Source organism: Schistocerca cancellata, chromosome 6 (assembly GCF_023864275.1).
Source record: "Schistocerca cancellata isolate TAMUIC-IGC-003103 chromosome 6, iqSchCanc2.1, whole genome shotgun sequence".
Taxonomy (NCBI): Eukaryota; Metazoa; Arthropoda; class Insecta; order Orthoptera; family Acrididae; genus Schistocerca; species Schistocerca cancellata.
Genome location: NC_064631.1, coordinates 533,428,339 through 533,449,449, shown reverse-complemented (window position 1 = coordinate 533,449,449; position 21,111 = coordinate 533,428,339). Strand labels below are relative to the sequence as shown.

The 21,111-nt window shown below is 43.4% G+C and overlaps 1 protein-coding gene across 1 annotated transcript in view; it reads left to right on the top strand.

Moving 5' to 3' along the window:
* LOC126088413 (multiple epidermal growth factor-like domains protein 8) overlaps window positions 1–21,111 on the top strand; it is a 333,556-nt gene that overhangs the window by 14,739 nt on the left and 297,706 nt on the right. The window contains exons 3-4 of the mRNA XM_049906553.1: window positions 14,776–15,065; window positions 19,651–19,835. Coding sequence (XP_049762510.1) covers window positions 14,776–15,065; window positions 19,651–19,835 — 475 coding nt within the window. The remainder of the gene's footprint in view (window positions 1–14,775; window positions 15,066–19,650; window positions 19,836–21,111) is intronic.

Below are 21,111 nucleotides of genomic sequence, written 5' to 3'. Positions count from 1 at the left end.
CTTGTTCAAAGACTTAATGCTGCCATTTTTATTATTGGAACGGTATCTGAAGTAAGTGATCGTTTGACACAAAAATTAGTCTACTTTGCTTATTTTTATTCACTTATGTCGTATGGTATTATATTTTGAGATAACTCTTCCCATTCAAAAAGGATATTTTTGGCTCAGAAGCAGTGGTTCAGGTATTAAGTGGTGTAAGTTCGTGAACCTCTTGTCAACCCTTGTTCACTAGTCTGGGTATTTTGACATTGGCCTCTCAATATATATATTCTTCACTGACATTACTTGTGAACAGTATCAGCATATTCCCAAGAATAAGCAGCTTTCACTCATTTAATACTCAGCAAAAATTCAGTTTGTATTTGTATCGTATTTCCTTAACTCTTGTGCAGGAAGGTGTGCAATATACTGCTGCATCCATTTTCAGTAAGCTACCACAAGAATTCAAAGACTGTAGCAGTAATCCACACTCTTTCAAATCGAAACTGAAGAGTTTCCTCATGGATCACTCCTTCTGTTCTGTTGTGGAGTCCCTTGAAAATTTAAGCTGATTCTTATGTTATATTATTGATTGCATTTACTTAAACTCATGACTTAATTTTTGATGGGTTCATAAATATTTTATTTTTATCTGTTATTACTTTTATGTTGTATTTTCATGTATTGACACATTCCATGACCTTGGGGATTTCCTCCTCAATTTGGACCTGCAAGACTTGATGTGTAAATAAAAAAAAAAAAAAATTGACTTTGGATGCGCTGGGTACTACAGTTTAAACACCATTCTTCGCCATGTTGTTTGAAGTGTCCACGAGGCAAGAGCAGCCTGGGGCTGTACCTGTCACACATCACTGGTGTGCATGTCCATTGTCGACCTTCTGCAGCCTCACAGATGTCAGCACTTGTCATTCATAGCATGCGTTGTCGCACTGTCAGGCCGTCACTGACAACAGCTTGCCACATGTATGACACCCACTATTATCATTGAGAGAGGCTGGGGAGTGAGTACCTTCCCACTTTCTGTGAGCCCATCTCTGTACCTAACACAAATAAAGGACTGTTATATTCTGGGACGTTTTTTTAACAGTCCACCCTGCAATTCCAGGTGTTACAACCTCTTCAACTCTCATTCATGCAAGGGAGCAGCACTTCATTCTGGTCTACGAATGGCTGATTCCTTCACTAAATTCATCTGCATTAACTTGTTCCCTTTTAATTTATTGTAAATTATCATTCCCATGCATTGAGATGCCGAGGCTTAGTGTTTGAAGCAGCGGGTGGAAAGCATTAAGTTTTATTTGTTTCTTGTATCGTGTTTGTGAACAAAATGGTTTCTGTCAAATAATACCTGTTTGGTATATGAAAGATAATAATCTCATAAATAATTAGAAATGGGATAGGTAATATTTGAAGAACAATGGGCAACATATCAGTAAGGCAACATGATTTTTTATGATTTACGGTGCACATATTCCAAATTATATATTTTCTGTATCTTTAGTATCCCCCTTCCCCTCAAGGGACTCACCACTGATTGAATACATGCTTGGCTACTACGGGGCCTCAGCCTTTGCGGAACTACTTCCTCTTTCTGTGCTACAAACCTATACTTTGACTATCTGTTACCTCCTCTGACTTTCTGTCAGGTGGTCTTTTTGTGAAGTCCCTGCGTGGACTTGGTTCACAATTTTGGTCTTGATTTCTAGTTTCATTCTCAGCACTACTTCACCTTCCATTAATGTTTATATGGTCCACATTATTGGGTATGATGTGGCATCTTTTCCATATTAAAAAAGTACGTTTCGTGCAGGTAAGGTTGCCCACTGTGGTCTATGCTCTGCCTCTGTGCCCCTCCACCCTGGCATTCTTACTTCCTGTTGTCATAGTGTGCCGAAAACCCAGCATGGTAGCCATCCCATTGTGGGGGGAGGTGGGGGTCTTCAAATACCTGCATGATGGTCATGGTGGCAGTGTATTGGTGTGACGTGAAACCCTGTGTTCCTCCTCCTATGAGATGCTTTTGGTGTATGAAGTTCGGACATGTGTCTTTCTGTACCACCAGGCACCACTGTCTGCAGGGATTTTGGATGCCTGCCGCACACGAACATTCCTTGTGCCCCGCCTCCCCCCTTGTGTAAACTGTGGCAAGCTACATACTCTCTGCTCACCAGATTGCTTCATTTTTAAGCTTGACAAGAAAATCCAGGAGTATAAGACCCTTGTACAAGCTCAGACATCAAGAAGCCAGAAAAAAGCAGTATCTTAATCCCATACAAATAACACAATCTTACGCTACAGCTACAAAATCATCACCTTTTCTGTCGCCGATGCCTTCCTCTGTTGCGCCTCTTACAGTCGGACCTCAGAGCCACCCTAACCCCCCCTCCCCCCCCCCCCCCCCCTTCCCGGCGGTCAGGTCCCCTTCTGGTGATTCCATCGCTCTCTTTGTGAGCATAGGCTCCCCACCTGCCATCTCCTCCTGCTCCAGCTTCTCTAGGAAGAGGTTCCTGGGGACTCCTCCATCCATGTTTCCTGCTGGTCCAAGGCCAGATGCCAGCCGGTGGCTGAAGGGACTGTAGGCTGCTGCCTGTTGGGCTTGTTGTTCTTCCTCTGTCCCTGAAACCAGTTCAGGGACATCCCAGTCCTCATCTTCTGAGGAGGAGGAGGAGGAGGACAAAAAGAAGTCCTTTAAGACGAAGGAAACTCCAGTGGCCCCCATGCCACCAGACTCTGGATGTATTACTGCTGTGCCCAAGGTGGAGATCCCGGTGGCCTCTGATACACCAGATCTCCCCAGGCAGTGTGCTGTGGAACCTGTGTCAGTGGCTCCCCGATGTCTCAATCGGTGGCAGCACATGACCCTGGGTCATAACCTGTCGCCCCTCCCTCCTCCCACCTTTGTTGCTTCATGACTCCCACAGTATTCAGACAGTCTTATTTTCCTGTGGAATTGTAATGGAGTTTTTCACCATCTGGCTGAGCTATGGCTACTTGTAAATACTTAGCTTGCATTCTATATTTCAATCCAGGAAATGTGGTTTCCAGTAACTTGGACCCTTGCTCTTTTTGGTTACCAAGGTTATTTTAAGAATCATACCGACTATGAGAAGGTGTTGAATGGAGTTTGTATGTATGTGCTCTCCTCCATATACAGTGACCTTGTGTCTCTTGATACACCTTTGGAGGCTGTGGCTGTTCGGGTAAGGACACATCAGGATACTGCCATCTGTAATATTTATCTCCCTCCTGATGATATCATGTCCCAAGATGTACTGTCTGCATTAGTCTCTGAGCTCCACTCATCTTTCCTAGTATTGGGTGACTTCAGCATCTATAACCTTGTGTGGGGTGGAACAATTATCACTGGCTGTGGTAAAGATATCGAAATTTTGCTAGCACAGCTCAATCTTTGCCTCTTGAATTCTAGTGCCCTCACACACTCCAGTGTGGCAAACAGAACTTTTTTGGCCATTGATCTCTCCTTTTGCAGCCCAGTTCTACTACAATCAATCCTCTAGAGGATCCATGATGACCTGTGTGGTAATGACCACTTCCCAATCTTCCTATCCCTCCCTCAGCATTGCTCCCCTGGATGCCTGCCCAGATGGTTTCTCCGTAATGCTGACTGGAATGGGTTCACTTCTATTTTCATCCTTAGGTCCCCATTGAAAGGTAGTATTGATGCAGCTGTTCATCATACAACAGCAGCCATTCATTTGGCAGCTGAACGAACCATTCCCTCTTCCTTGGGATGGCCCCAGAGATCATTGTGGCTATTAGAGATTGTTTAGGGCTCTCCAACACCATAAGAGGCAACCTTTACTGGAGCACCTCATTGCCTTTAAACCTATCTGTGCCAGTTTCTACTGCCCCATAAAATGACGAAAGCAAGAATTCTGGAAACGTTACATTTTCAGCATTGGATCATGTACCTATCCATCACAGGTATGGACAAAGATTGAATGCCTCTGTGGCTTCCAGTCTCCTGCAGGTATGCCAAGTATTTCCTTGGATGGTGCCATTTATAGTGATCTAGTCTCTTTTGCCAAACATTTAGCTGAGCTCTGTACTCACACATCTGTGTCTGAGAATTACCATCATGTCTTCAGGCTCATAAAATAGCGGGTGGGGCAGATGTGCTTATCTCTTACTACCTGCCACCTGGAGCCATATAATGCTCCAGTCAGTGAATGGGAAGTCTCCAGTGCCCTAGCCCATCACCCTGATATGGCCCCACGACCAGACCAAATCCCCAACCAACTGCTGAAACATCTCTCTGTGCATTGTCAGCATCTCATTCTTGCCCTCTTTTTATTGGATCTGGAATGAGTATGAGCTTCCATCTCAGTGGCAAGAAAGTGCGATAGTTCTGGTAACGAAACCAGGTAAGAACCTCTAGAGATGGACTGTGTTGGCTCCTTGAGTCTTGAGGTCTTTTGGTTGCATCTCAGGTCGGTTTTCACAAAGGCTGCTCCACTGCTGATAATTTGGTTCACCAGGAGGCCACCATTTGGATGGCCTTTGTGAATCGTCAGCACCACATCACTGTTTTTTTTCAACCTACAGAAGGCTTATGACATGACATGGTGTCACCATGTCCTTACAATGTCACATGAGTGGTTTCTCTGGGATCCACTCCAGATTTTTGTCAAGAACTTCCTGTTGCAGTCTATCTTCTGGGTTCAAGTGGGTGCTTCACTCAGGTCCCCCATGTTCAAGACAACTTGCAGGGTTCTGTACTGAGTGTCCCCTCTTTATAGTGGCCGTCAGTGGTCTAGCGGCGGCTGTGGGGTCTCTCCTTGTATGCTTATGATTTTTACTTTTATTATTGCTCCTCTAGTATGGGTGTTGCTGAGCATCGCCTTCAGGGTGCCATGTGAAAAGTGCAGTGATGGGCTCTCGCCCATTGCTTTCGGTTTTCAGCCACCAAGAATCATATCATGCACTTCTGTCATCGTCATATTGCCCACCCACAGCCAGGGTTTACCTAGACGATCAATTACCTCTTGTAATTGAGACGCACCACATTTTGTGGCTGGTCTTCAATTCCTGGCTGATGTGGCTTCCACACATTTGCCAACTTAAAGTGAAAGTGCTGGCTACACCTCAATACACTTTGGTGCCTCAGTGACACTAATGGGGGTGCATAGTGCTCTACCGTTTTGTGGCTCTACAAAGACCTGATTTTGTCCCATCTTGAATATGAGAGTCTTACATATGGTTCAGCATCACCCTCAGTAGTGCAGATACTTAACCCCATTCATCATTGTGGGGTCCAACTTGCGACAGGAGCCTTCCATACTAGTCCTGTGAACAGCTTAGTAGCTGAGGCTGGAGTCCCTCCATTACTTATTGGGCGCCAACAACAGTTGCTGAATTACACTATAGTGCTCAGAGCTTTCCTGAACATCCCACCGACTGTGCAGTTTTCACTGGAAGGGAGCTTCACTTTCCATAACAGTGACCGAGAACTGGGTTTACAATTGCTGCATGCCTCCAGTGTCTCTGTTCGGAACTGCAACTCTCTCCACTGTTGCCACCGGTCAGGGAGACATCACATCTGCCCCCAAGGCATGTGCACCGACCTCCGATTTGTTTCAAAGTCTCCTTTGGTCTAAAAGATTCCATTGACCCATGCTTTTACGTCACATGTTATTGGCTGTCCTTGAGACATATCCGTCTTTGGCTCAACAGTTGATGGACAAACAGGCTTTTTCATACACACATGCACAGTGCAGTGAACTCAACTCTCTGCCAAATGGCTGCAATGTCTTCACTGTTGAATTGCTGGCCATTAAATTAGTCCCTAGCCATGTTTATTCTTGCACTGGCAAGAGTATTCTAATCTGTAGTGATTCCCTTAGGAGCCTTAGGCTATAGATCAGTGCCACTCTCTTTAACCACTGGTTATGGCTATCCAGGTTCTTATTTTTGATCTCCATCAAGCTGGGAGGCCGATTATTTTGCTTTCTACATCCAGTCGTGTTGGGATTTCGGGAAATGAACGAACTGACCAGTTGGCCAAGGTGACCACTAGAATGCCAATTCTGGAAGTGGGGATTCCAGAACTGGATTTTGGTCATGTATATGCCATTAGTTTCTGGTAATCTGGAACTCAGAATTGTATATCCTTATCTCTGCAAATAAACTGAGGGCAGTTAAGGAGACCGTGACCACGTGGCAGTCTTCTCTGTGTGTTTCTCACAGGGAATCCCCCATACTCTGTTGACTAGGCTTTGGCCACACTTGGCTGATCCATAATTATCTGATGTGAGCATCCCCCTCACTGCCGATGCATAGCCTGCCTGACAGTCGCTCACTTACTCATAGACTGCCCTAATTTGGCTGCTTTGAGGCGTCATCTTCTAGATTCAAAGTAACTTGTATATGTTACTTTTCATGTGTCTGTGTCGGTTGTAATTGATGATGTATTGCAAAAGTAAAGCTGCTCAGTTTATTAATTAGATATTCACTGTGTGCCTGCCAGCTCACACTTTTGTCCAAATTTAATTCTAAGAATTTGTATGAGTCAAACCTTTCTATATCTTGGTTGTCGTGAATAATCTTAATCTGCTCACATTTTGACTGTTTGGTTTGGAATTGCATCATGTGGATCTAAGCTATGTTTAAAGTCTAATATATGTTTAGAGTAAGATAGATTTAGGTTCAATTCAGTTAGCCAAAACCAAGTATATAAGGTACTGAGGATATTAATCAATGATTCAGGACTTTTTTTTTTCATCATGATTTTCAACTAACACAAAAGTCTCTGTAAGCAGAACTGATATTTGATGGTAAGTCATTCACACAGAACTTAGTATGGAGCCCTGTGGGACACCCTGGCATATGAAATGATTAAAGAAAATACACTGATGTAGAGAGACTGAAGATGACTGGTTGGGAGAAAGAAGGAAACTAAACCAAAGTAATGTTAGGAATATATAACAAAGATTTTGTCACATTGTTCTGTATAGAAATGAGGATAGGATAGCAGTTGCATATTGAATAGTGAGAAAATAATCTTTAACTTTGAAGTTGTTCCTGTTTGTTACTGAAAAGTCTGCATTGAGGAATCCTCTGAGCACTATTTACTAAGTAGTCATAGTATGGTTGACTATTCATCACACTGCTATTCTTTTGGTGGCTGAGTTCGTATAGTGTTTTCTACTAGCACGTATGGGGAAGTTAAAAGATGACATTGGACTCCGTTTTTAGTGAATTACATAAAACTATATAGACTGATGATAATCTCTGAGGTAACACATGTATGCAGATTTTATTGTTGAGACAAGCTTTTATGTGTTGCCTTGAGCTGTGGTGCGCGATGTGGCAGATTGATTAGCATCACTGGCATGCATGCTGTGGGTTGCCAGTTCAAACCTGACCATTAACAGTTATTTGTTATTTAGTATTTATCATTCCTGGAAGTTTCTTGAAATATCTTATGTTTGTGTAATGTTTTTGTACATTCTGTGATATTTCACATTCATGTTCATATAAATACCATAGCAAGCATGGGTTAAGAAGAACTGCAACACCACAAGATAAATACCAGTGTTCTGGGATATTCAGTGTGTTTGCATAAACAGCTGCACTCTCCGTCCAGGGGTCAGTTCTGTTTTGCTGTACATTGGTATCAATAATAAAAGTGCTTTCAGTGCTAAGTGTTGTACATCATTGATTACCGTGCTTTCAGATTCGGACTTAATTGTGGTTTTGATGTGACAGTATCGAGTATGAGAAAAGTGATGATGTTACAAAAGTTTATCATGGTGTGAGGCTGTTGGTACTGCAGGGATGTTGCGGTCTACAAAATGTCATCTTATGGATTTTAGATAAATAGTTTATTTTACGTAAATATAATTACTGTTCACTTTGCGGGTGGGGTGGGGTGGGGGAGGGAGATAAAGGAGGGAAGCTAAATCCTCTCACATTTTTTTAATAACTGCCTTGTTCCATTTGAGTTTTGTCATATGTGCAACGTATATTGCTTTTGGTTTAAGTACCTTCAATAAAAATTACTCCTTTTGTCGATTTCTGTGCAAAATATCCATTTTCCAAGATGCTGACTTTGTTGCTTGATTCAACTTTTATAGCTTCCTTTTCATACACACATTCTCATAATATACATTTCTAACTGTCTACATGATGAGTTTGTTCCTTGATAACTTCGTTTCAAATTTTACATGTGATGAATGAAGGTTTCCAGAAATTACTACAACCTATCGCCTTTTGAAGAGTTGAATATGGAATATAGTGAAATTTGCTTTTATTCTCTAACTCTTCAAAAAGATCTTCAGTATCCTCATCAGATTGTGAACTTATTGGTGTGTAGACATGAAAGAATTCCATGTAACATCTTTTGTTTATCTTTAAAACATGTATTGATATTCTGTCCAAAATTCCTTCAATATGTATATTATTGTTTTTAACTGCCTTGCTAACAAGCAAGCCTATTCATGAATTCTCTCTGTTCGTTTCCCTCTCTAATTAAACATAACACTGTGAGACTGAAAGCTGCCTGGAGACTTCGAGGTCATGTGCCTCATCACAGAATGTAGAGCTTGGAGGCTGGCCTGCTGTGTAAATGATGATAAAGGACATCCATGGCATGCCTGATGACAATGCTGGGGCACGCACAAGTGTTATGGAGCACACCACTCAGCACACATTGTCAACTGTGGGACTCCATAGAAATCCAACAATATTGTCAGTCACGATTGCAATGAGTATGGGATCTTCGAGATTGAACTGTGGATCAGTGGAACATATCACCTGACTGAATAAATCACATTCTTGTTGCACCTGGTTGATGGTTGTGAGACTTTTCCCAGTTAGCTCATTATGGGTATATCTGTGTTGAGTGCACAAAACTGAAGTACTGTCTTGGTAGCAGCCTGTAGCCTTCGAATTTACATGTGTGTATAAAATTGTAATTCACTCTACAGTATTACTTTACGTAATCAGTTTGGTTTCATCAAAGGCTACAGCACAACTCGTCCAGTGAATGAATTGGCCAGAAAAATTAGCAGATGTCTTGGTAAGTGTGTGTGTGTGTGGGGGGGGGGGGGGGGGCGGACGTGTGTGCATCAAGTATCTTTTATGACCTCAAAAAAGCTTTCTACACAGTAAATTGGGCAATTGTAGTGCTGCTCTATAGGCCATAGCACTTTTGGGTGCCTCTCAGCTCACCTGTGAGCATGCACAGCTAGTGTAGACTACCTGCCAGGCAGCCCAATTGCGTGCATTCTTTGCGCGTGTAAGGCACATTGTCACCTCTTTCAGCATGTGTTCTGCTGGTGCAGTAGCATCGTGTAGGCTATGGCCAGGCAGCTTGACAGCTGGTGCATCAGCTATTTGCTTTCCTCTGCTGACGTGTACTTGTGCCTGCCCAGCTGCCTGCCAGTATGTACGTGTGCTGGAACAGCTTACTGTGAATCGTGACCTGTTTCTTCACAAACTGACAAGCTATCATTTCCAAGAAAGATCTCATAGTTGTATATCATCATATTTAACGAATAGAGAACTTGTGTATAACAGCAGCAAGGAATTCCTCTCTGACTGAAAATACACACAACTAGATATTCCACGAGGTTCAACATTACCCCCGGGGAGTCCACAACTCTTTTGTGGATACATGCGTGGCGAGCACAGGACCCTGAGCTAGTGCAGCTCTCTTTCCTTTCCGGGCTGCATACCTTCCTTTTCCACATCCTTCCCCCTCTCTCCCCCATCTGCCCCCCTCCCTCACCTCCACCTCTTCCCTTCCCCTTCTCTTTCCCTTGCCTCTTCTCTTTACCCTCTTCTCCGCTGCGGCGTTTGAGACCTTTCTGCTTTCCTTTTCTTTGTTCCTCCCTTTCTCTTTCTTTTCTCCCTGTGTGTGTCTGAAGGCTGACCCCCGTATTCCAACACATAGCCGGTGACGGGGTAACGCATAATTCCCCAGCCCAGGTAGACAGGTAGGACACATATGTACCCCCTGGTAATGGCCAGGCCTAGGGAGTGGTGATTACCTGAGCTGGTACCTTCCAAACGTGCCGATTGGTCCTTCTGTCCGTTTCTCAGGAGGTGTGAACAATCACCTAAGGCTGGAGTGCCCTCAGAGGCGGCCCCCACAAGGAAGGAGCGCACCATCGGAGACACAGGTAATCATGGGTGATACTTTCGCAATGTTGCCTCTACGTCTACAATTTCTGCTCAGAAGCAAAAGTTAAATGAGTCTCAGCCACGGACAATTCTTCCATCAGTGCCACAGTTCCTTGTTGTTTCTCGGTCGGACGAAGGTCAAGACTTCTCCACACTGTACATCGAGTTATGAAAAGGGTTGACAAGGACTTGGTACCAACTCATACTATCTTCTTGACATTTGACAGAGTTCAACTTCCATTGAACATTAAAGTGGGCTATGAAATAATTTCAGTTCGACCTTACATCCCCAACACCATGTGTTGCTATTGGTGTTAGTGGTTTAATCATACCAGCCAGTCGTGTTCCAATCCGGCCAAATGCATTACGTGTGGCAAGGATGCCCATGAGGGTGCTTGTCCACCTCCAGCCCCCCCGTTGCATCACCTGTATGGGTGACCACGCTGCTTTTTCTAGAGATTGCCCCATTTTCAAAGATGAACAGCTTATTCAGGAAATCAGAGTGAAGGAAAAGGTGTCTACATTTGCTCCTCATAAGTTATTCGCCAGTCGAAAGCCCACTGTCTCATACATATGTATTATTTGGAGTCGAATTCGACGGTTATCTGGCGCTCCTAGTTTCTCCCCGATCTCTGGGCTCACTGTCGTGCATGATACCTTAGTGTACTCCATTGCGATTTCTAACTCATTGGGTCAATACTTTTCTGAGATTTCGAGCTCTTCAAATTACCCGCCAGCCTTTCTCCCGAAGAAACATGCAGCGGAAGTGCGACCTCTTGCTTTCTCCTTTCAAAATAGCTAAAGCTATAATACTGTTTTCTCCATGCGGGAACTCCAACAAGCACTCTTCTTCTCGCTCTTCCGCCCCAGAACCGGTTGGTATCCACATCCAAATGTTGCTGCATTTGTCATACCATAGTCTGCATTACCTCCTTCACCTTTATAATTGAATTTGGACCAACAGTACTTTTCCCAGAAGATAGCGGGAAGCTATCTTCGTTCCTGTTCTGAAATCTGGAAAGGACAAACATCTCTCCTCTAGCTATCGCCCCATTTCGCTCAGGAGTAGTGTATGTAAGGTTTTGGAGCGTATGGTGAAATGCCTTTTTAGCCTGGTGGCTGGAGTCCTGAAGCCTTTTAAAACCTGCCCAATGTGGTTTCCAAAAGCATTGTTCTGCAGTTGACCATCTTGTTGCTCTCTCCACTTATATCAAGAACAATTTTCTCAGCAAACGCCAAACCGTAGCAGTATTTTTTGATCTGGAGAGAGCATACGATACCTGTTGGAGGACAGGCATCCTCCGCACACTGTTCTCTTGGGGCTTTTGAGGTCCCCTGTCCCTTTTTATCCATGAATTTATGGCAGAGCGCACATTTAAAGTGTGGGTGAACACTACTCTCTCCTGTACTTTCTCCCAAGAAAACGGGGTACCCCATGGCTCCGTGCTAAGTGTTGTACTGTTTGCCATCGCCATAAATCGAATTATGGATTATCTCCTTCCCCGTGTCTCAGGCTCCCTCTTTGCGGACGGTTTTGCGCTACTACAGCTCTCAACGGACCAGCCTTCTTGAACGACATCTTCAAGGATGTCTCGATCGCCTCCACTCTTGGAGCATTGAAACCGGCTTTTCTCCCAGTAAGATGGTTTGTGTCAATTTTTGGCGTCGTACGGAGTTTCTTCCGCCTTCCCTACATATAGGCCCTGTTGACCTTCTGTTCACAGACGCCGCTAAAATCTTGAGTCTTATGTTTGACAGAAAACTGTGCTGGTCCTCCCACATTTCCTATCTTTCGGCTCGCTGTCTGTGATCCGTCAACATGTTCTGTGTTCTGAATGGTACCTCCAGGGGAGCGGACCGAGTGGTCCTTCTCCACCTCTATCGCGCCTTAGTGCGCTCGAAATTGGACTATGGAAGCATGGTTTACTCCTCTGCTCGGCTGTCTATTCTGCGGTGTCTCAACTCTGTCCACCACCGTGGATTGCGTTTAGTGTCTGGAGCTTTTTACACCAGCCCTGTGGAAAGCGTTTATGCTGAGGCTGCTGAACCTCCGCTGTCCAATCGGCGAACTGTCCTTCTGAGTCGTTATGCTAACCATCTGTCTTCCATGCCTGCTAATCTGGCCCATGACCTTTTTTTTATGCCTCCTTGGATTTAGGGTATGCAGGCCGCCCTTCCTCTCTACTGCCACCAGGAGTCCACTTCTGTCAACTGCTACGTTCTCTTTCCTTCCACTTTCGTAAAACTTTCTTGAGAACTGGGGGTACAGCACCGCCTTGGCTCCACCCTCGGACCTGCCTTCTCTGTGACCTTTGTCAGCATCCCAAGGATGGTACCCCTTCTCTCGTTTATCGTTGGGCATTTGCTGCTCTATGCGCATAAATGAAGAATGCCACATTTATTTACACTGACGGCTCAAAAACATCATCTGGTGTTGGGAGTGCCTATATTGTGGGCGACACCCCTAATCGATTTCGGCTTCCCGACCAATGTTCGGTTTTTACTGCGGAGCTGTACACTGTTCTCCAGGCTGTCCAATACATCCAGCGCCATCAGCAGATACAATATATTATATTCTCAGATTCACTTAGCTCTCTCCTCGGTCTCCAAGCTCTTTACCCTGTCCACCCTCTGGTCTACCAGATTCAGGACTGCTTCCATTTGCTCCACTTGGGGGGTGGGGGTGGGGGTGGGGGAGGGGGGGTGTCCTGTGGCATTCCTCTGGATCCCAGGACACGTTGGTATCCGTGGAAACCAAGCGGCCGATATAGCGGTCAAGGCTGTAGTCCCTCTTCTTCAGCCTGTTGTTTGCATGGTTCCCTTTGCCGATCTACAGAGTGTTTTATGTCGTCGTATTGCTGTTTTATGGCATGCACGTTGGTCTGCACTTCCCAATAATAAATTGCAGGACGTGAAAGTTCTTCTCTGTGCTTGGACCTCTTGATCCCGAACTCATCGTCGGGAGGAGGTAATTTTAACTAGAGTTTAATTTTAACTAGAGTTTATTAGTGGCAGTGAGATGATGTCGGTCATTTGAAGCTCTTTTTGGGGAAAACAACACCCCCCCCTCCTTCTATAGTGGTTTTCTAAGCTTTCCTTCTGTTTTGTAGTATCCCCACTTTTTGAGCTTCGCTCCCATTGCTGCTGATTTCCAATTTGGTTTTTTTACCATTCCCTAAGCCACAGACTGGTCGCTAATGACCATAGAAGTTTTGCACCCTAAAACCATAAAAAAAGCTCAACATTAGGGCCACTACTATTTTAATATTATTATCAATAATATACCACGTCAGAGTCAGTTTGATACCATCCTCTATGCAGATGATTCAACAGCTATAGTCTGCTTCAAAACCAACAAGGAGTTAATTCACTGTATTAAGCAGACACTTGGGGAATTACAGAAATGGGAAAAAAGGGTAATTTGAAATTAAACTGTGCAAAATTAATTTTTTTTTTCATTTCACCACAAAACCATCTGCACAATCTATAACTTAAATACTCTTTATGGACAAAAAACTGGACACAACAAACTGTGTCAAATCCTGTTATGTACTAGTAAATAAAAATATATTGCCATCATGTGGACAGTACATTGAGTTGACTGAACAGTTGATTATGTCTTGAACATATTAGATAATATTAGTGACTTAGCTATAAAATAAAGTGTTCATAATGCATAATTTTTCAGGCATTAGTATATATATGAGGGGAAGGGGTGTCTGAGAAAACTAATCTACTAAAAGCTTTGAGACAACAGAAAAAGTTCATCTGAGCCATGGTAGGAGCTCAGTAGAAACAGCAACACAAAACTTTATTTGGACAGCTAAATCTGTCTATTCTGCACATGTGTGTGTGTGTGTGTGTGTGTGTGTGTGTGTGTGTGTGTGTGTGTGTGTGTGTGTGCGCGCGCGTGCATATGCGTTTGTGTAAATAGAATCTCAAAGGGGAAGTGTGAACCAAATCTAAAAAGATTCTGAAGGAGAACTGGAAAAATACCTAAATGTTGGTGTTACTATAGTGCAGAAGATTTCTTTAGTGATAATCATGCAAAATATTTGTGACTGAAGAAGTAAAGCCATATGTATTACATAATCTTAGATTAACAATATTAGGGAAAGATAGAGGGATACTATATAGATGAAATGTTATGTTGCAGACAAGCCAGTGAAAAAGACTGATCCATACTTATCTTTTCATCAAAGTCATCTTCAGAAATGAAACAAGAACATACAAACATTTACACAAGCAAGCTCTCCTCACGCACACATGACCACTATCTCCGGCAGCTCGGACCTAGATTAATTATTGGCAAGTCTTGTATGTCACAAACTTTGATTGTATGAGGCATGTTATGTGATAATTAAGATTTGAATTGTGCAATTCTTCCTGAATTTTGTTGAGCACTTGCTTGCTGGTTAATAATTGTCAAAATAAACTGATACATGGTGAAAATTTACCAATGGCCATATGATTATGTTGTTGCCTTGTTGAGTGTTTGGCAACATTATTTATAAGATTAAGAAAACTTTTATCTATCACAGCAATGTTGTAATTGTATTTTTCCAAGATTATATTTATCATTGTCCTTCATGTGTTACAATCTAACTAAATTTATTTTCACCCATACAGATGTTAATTCTACTCTACAGTGATGCAAATTATGTGCTGGATGGTTTCCGTGCTGAATACTCAATTACTGATTGCCCCAACAATTGTACAAGACATGGAGTATGTGTTGGACATATGTGTGTCTGTGAGGCTGACTGGCGTGGTAAAGACTGCAGTAAGGAACTATGTCCTGATGAATGTGGAAGCAAAAGACAGAGGGGCCGCTGTGACCATGGGAAAGGCTGCAGCTGTCATCCTCAGTACTCTGGAGAAGCTTGCAGCTTAGATAAAGCTGATAACAAAGGCAACAGGTGGGTGGAATAGCACATTGTACTATTTGCATTGTGACCCTCCACTACACATTAAGATCCTATTCATAATTAATCATTTTGGGGGAACTGGCCCCCTCTTAACTCTTCCCGCTTTCCTGTAGCTTCTGCTGAGTTTGTTTGCCAAAGAAAGAGAAAGAGATATAAAGAAAGAAAGAGATATTGAAATCCATTTTTGGAACATCAGTACCAATATGCTGCATTATGTATACAGTACTTATTGATAAATAGTTTTCAGTCATTATAACCTTCTCAAGTCAGCCTACATAATAAAGAAGAGTAAAAACCAGAAGAGATCTTTACAGATGTCATATAACATATGCAAAAGTGTAATGAAGCCTCTTGTTATAGGTACCTAATCATGATCAAAAACTTTATAAGGATTGTTTGTATGTGTTGTATGGCATATCTGGTGTGAAACTCATCGTGTAGTATAAAATATTGCTTGTAAAGGAATGGTCGAGTTACCATTCCTTGAAGTGCTACAGTTTATCTATAACTGTCCACTGAATAATAGGAGAAGTAAATATTGCTATTCGGAGAATAGTTGTGATTCTGAGCTGTTGACAGGTACTTAAAAAAGACAGAGAACATTGCTAGCCTTCAGATGAATCCTTTTTTGGTGCTGTAGTCATAGATACACATGTATGGCTCCATTGTTCCAGCAGACTACATTGTGCTGGCACTGTAGCTAAACTGGGGTGATTGTTTGTGTTGGGTGAAGTAAGAGGAAGGAAAAGAGACAGGGAGCAGAAGGGAGGACTACAGAAGGGTGGCTGGCAGCTAGGAGAGAGATGCAGCAGGCACACAGGATAGGAGTGTGGCTTTTGTGAGCTTGTTATGGCTGCAGGCAGGTGACAGTTGTGTGTAGTGCCTAATGACATTGAGGAGTTGGTTGGGACAGGAGGATAGGAAGAGGATTAGGGAGACTGGGCTTGCTGGAAATTGCATGTTCATTGACATCATACATTACAATCATCAATTACGTTCTAGTTTTATTCGCACAACTGTTTTTTAGTCAGTTACAAGTCATCTTCAGTTGCATTATGTGTGCACAGTTGCATAATAAAATGTATAAGTTTAAATAAAACATTAGAAAATCCAAGTTGGAATGTAACAAGATGATGAAAAGGATAGTTGCTGCTCACCATTTAGCAGAGATGCTGAGTTGCAGAAGGTGACTCAGCATCTCCACTACACGGTGACCAACAACTATCCTTTATGTGATTCTTGAGTTTCTCCCGGTGTATTTGATAATCAAAATATCCACGGGTGTACTGCCGGTCTACAGTGTCCAACAGGCACAATATTTTGGCGATCATACATGTCGCCATCATCAGGTGAACTGACGGACTGAGCTCCTGTGAATGTGCCGGTACGGAGATCCGTACGCTATGGCTGCTCACGGGGAACTGGGTTCGGTCGCGGCGGCGGCTGATTTAAATACCCTCCGCCCGCGGCGCACTCCCTCCGCTGTCCGCGCCCCGCGCCACAGTCACGCGGTGGAACAGATTGTGACTGCGTCTGAGATGACGTCGGAGTGATGGCTCTGTCCGCCATGGTCGTCACAACTATACGTTTGCTTGATTTACTCCTGATTAACCCAGTCGCTGGTTCCCAAGCCTTGCTAAGATTATAGCCACAGTCATGGTTTATGAGGTCGTCATTGGTGCGAATTTCGATGGCCTCTCTAACAACGCTGTCCCAGTATCTCGACGTCTGTACCAGAATCCTCGCGCATTCATACTCCATGGCGTGATTTTCCGACAAACAATGTTCAGCGACAGCCGACTTGCCCGGATACATCAGTCGAGTGTGCCTCTTGTGTTCACGGCATCGATCCTCGACGGTACGCATCATCTGACCAATATACGACTTGCCACACTGACATGGAATCTGGTACACGCCGGCCTTCCTCAAACCGAGGTCATCTTTGGCGCTCCCCACCAGTGCACGAGTTTTATTCGGAGGACAAAACACAGTTCCGACCCGGTGTTTCTTCAAAATGCGGGCGATTTTCCCCGAGAGTGCGCCTATATATGGAATAAACACAGTGCCTACCTCCTCCCTTGTGATTTCATCCATCTCCACGGGTTGTGCTGTAGTGGTTGGGCGGAGAGCACGTTGAATCTGCCACTCTGAGTACCCATTTTTTCGAAATACAGTTCTCAGATGTTCCAATTCTTGGGGTAGACTCTCTGCGTCAGAGATAGTGTGCGCCCTATGTACTAGAGTTTTAAGTACCCCATTCCTCTGTGAAGGGTGGTGGCAGCTATCTGCGTGCAAATACAGATCAGTGTGCGTTGTCTTCCGATACACCCCATGACCTAGGGTGCCGTCAGCCCTTCTCTTGACCAAGACATCAAGGAAATGTAATTTACCCTCCGTTTCAGTCTCCATAGTGAATTTGATGTTGGGGTGTATGGAGTTTAGATGTGTAAGGAAGTCAAGGAGTTTATCCATACCATGTGGCCAGATGACGAACGTGTCGTCCATGTAACGGAAAAAGCAAGTAGGTTTCCATTCGGATGACGACAGGGCTTCCTCTTCGAAGTTCTCCATGTACAAATTCGCTATCACCGGTGAGAGTGGGCTATCCATGGCGACTCCCTCCGTTTGTTTGTAGTATTCTCCATTAAAAAGAAAATACGTGGAAGTCAAGACATGCCTAAAAAGTTCAGTGGTCTTCTCGTCAAACTTCTGACTAATCAATTCTAGTGACTCTCGCAGGGGTACCCTTGTAAACAAGGAAACAACGTCAAAGCTCACCATGATATCTGACTTATACAACCTGAAGCTATCAAGGCGGTTAACAAAATCCACGGAATTACAGATGTGATGAGGGCATTTACCCACATAAGGACTTAATATTCCCGTCAGGTATTTGGCCAACAAATATGTAGGTGCCCTGATGTTGCTGACAATGGGGCGTAATGGTACCCCCTCTTTGTGAACCTTTGGGAGTCCAAATAGTCTAGGACACAGATTTACCGGAGGGTGATGCTAAGAAATTGTTACCCCAAGGTCTGGTACCGCCTAGACTATATGGACTCTCGAAGGTTCACAAAGAGGGGGTACCATTACGTCAAGAGAAGGGCTGACGGCACCCTAGGTCATGGGGTGTATCGGAAGACAATACACACTGATCTGAATTTGCACGCAGATAGCTGCCACCACCCTTCACAGAGGAATGGGGTACTTAAAACTCTAGTACATAGGGCGCGCACTATCTCTGATGCAGAGAGTCTACCCCTGGAATTGGAACATCTGAGAGCTGTATTTCGAAAAAATGGGTACTCAGAGTGGCAGATTCAAAGTGCTCGCCGCCCAACCACTACAGCGCAACCTGTGGAGATGGATGAAATCACGAGGGAGGAGGTAGGCACTGTGTTTATTCCATATACAGGCGCGCTCTCGGGGAAAATCGCCCGCATTTTGAAGAAACACCGGGTCGGAACTGTGTTTTGTCCTCCGAATAAAACTCGTGCACTGGTGGGGAGCGCCAAAGATGACCTCGGTTTGAGCAAGGCTGGCGTGTACCAGATTCCATGTCAATGTGGCAAGTCGTATATTGGTCAGACGATGCGTACCGTCGAGGATCGATGCCGTGAACACAAGAGGCACACTCGACTGATGTATCCGGGCAAGTCGGCTGTTGCTGAACATTGTTTGTCGGAAAATCACGCCATGGAGTATGAATGCGCGAGGATTCTGGTACAGACGTCGAGATACTGGGACAGCGTTGTTAGAGAGGCCATCGAAATTCGCACCAATGACGACCTCATAAACCGTGACTGTGGCTATAATCTTAGCAAGGCTTGGGAACCAGCGATTGGGTTAATCAAGAGTAAATCAAGCAAATGTATAGTTCTGATGACCATGGTGGACAGAGCCATCACTCCGACGTCATCTCAGATGCCGTCGCAATCTGTTCCACCGCGTGACCGTGGCGCGGGGCACGGACGGTGGAGGGAGTGCGCCGCGGGCGGAGGGTATTTAAATCGGCCGCCGCCGCGACCGAACCCAGTTCCCCCTGAGCAGCCATAGCGTATGGATCTCTGTATCGGCACGTTCACAGGAGCTCAGTCCGTCAGTTCACCTGATGATGGCGACATGTAAGATCGCTGAAATATTGTGCCCGTTGGACACTCTAGACCGCCAGTACACCCGTGGATATTTTGATTAACTATCCTTTAAATTAATATGTATAATTTTGGGACACCTGTGTTGCTACCAGCTGAAGTATATATATATATTTTTTTTTTCACTGTGGTGTCCTCAGCATGAACACGTGAAACTGACATAACTTGAGTCAAAGGTGCAACATTTCTGTAAAAATTCTTTCTGTTGTGTAGCATTTACTTGTTAAAGAATTCATTGTTTGTAGCTGCTGAATGCATCATTGTTGGAGTACTATAATTGTGCATGCAAAATATTTGTTAATGAAACTGAAAGTGTAACAACTTCAGTTCAAATAATAAGTGCTTAGCTTTGAAAATACCTAGTATTCTGTTTGAAGTAAGTTCTTGAGTATTATTAGGCTTGATATTATATTTATCTTTTGTAGGTGGCATTGGCTGTCACGTGCTGAATCTGGATTCTCTGCTCGGGCTGCACATACAGCAGTTTATTACAATGAAACAGACTCACTTTATGTATTTGGTGGTTACGATCTGAATAAAGTGTTGGGTGATATGGTGGTCTATAAATTCAAAGCAAGTCGCTGGGAAGATGAATATGGAAATGTGATAGGTATGTACCTAAAATCATTACTAATTTGGTCCCCATGATTTGATTTTCTTCTCAGGTTTATCTTTTTCCCTTGTAGTACTTGATAAGTTGTTTTCTGTGCATGCTAAGGTACAATCGTGGTTTACTTAAGAGGAAGTATGTTGGATTTGGTGTTTATTCCCAGTATTACATTCTACTGTCATCTATTGTATGGAGCAGTGGCCATCTTAATATTGTCAAATGTGCATGTATTTTACTTGGGAGGAGGGGGGGTGGGGTGGTATGTTATAGAAATCTAATTTCTATGCTGGACTGGGCAGAAAGTTGCTTTAGTATTGCAGCAGTTAAAAGCCCGCTACTTCCTTATAGTTAGCCTCGGTATTCACTGTATTTAAATGTCAGCACTTTGGTCACACAATAACAGTTTGCAAAGTATGGACCACGTATAGCCGATTCACTTCAGCTTCCCACAAATTAGTTCAATTGTATTGCCTCCAACCGTATATATTAACTGCTTCCAAAACTATTCAGTTTGGAGCAGAGAAAGTCTACAAAGTAAGTGGAACACTATGCATCTGATACTTTAAGATAAAGAAAGCAATTAAGACCATGCAGCCATTCACTGTCACGATAACATTCACCTCAGCTTCAAGCAGCCTGTACCAAAGACTAATGCTCCCAGACATGGACAGCTGATCAAACCACAACAATCTGCTCCTTAAATGTGGTTGCAAACCTACACCACTAGTTAAACCAACAAGTAAGCAAAGAACAAAGACAATTGTGGCAGCGAAACATAATTACGGAGAGAATAATACACTCTCATAGCAGGCAGAAAAAAAGAACTAGAGTAGTATCATGGGGTAAAAAACATCAGGCCAGGAGTATCTGTTACAAAAGCGTTGGACCTTATGGTCATGGTCCTATCTGATAGTTCAGATGAGAACCACCATTATGATGATGTGGATGACAAGATCTGTCTGTGACAAAGCAAACTGGGATAATTTTCTTCCCCTCGTTTTGCCATCTGCCTACTTAAATTCGTTTTTGTTTTTTGTTTTAATTTTAACTAATTACCATTAACATAGGTGAATACAATCTGCATTTTCATAAAAGATAAAGATTGGCACTCAGTCTCAAAGAATATAACACCAGATCTAATTTAGTGCTTAGTTTTATGTATGTAATTGATTTTCTTATTTATTTTGACTGTTCTTAGTTAGTACCTTTTGTTACAGCGTGAAATCAGTAATTGTTTCATAACTTAAATTCTATAGTTGATGTATAAACAAATATA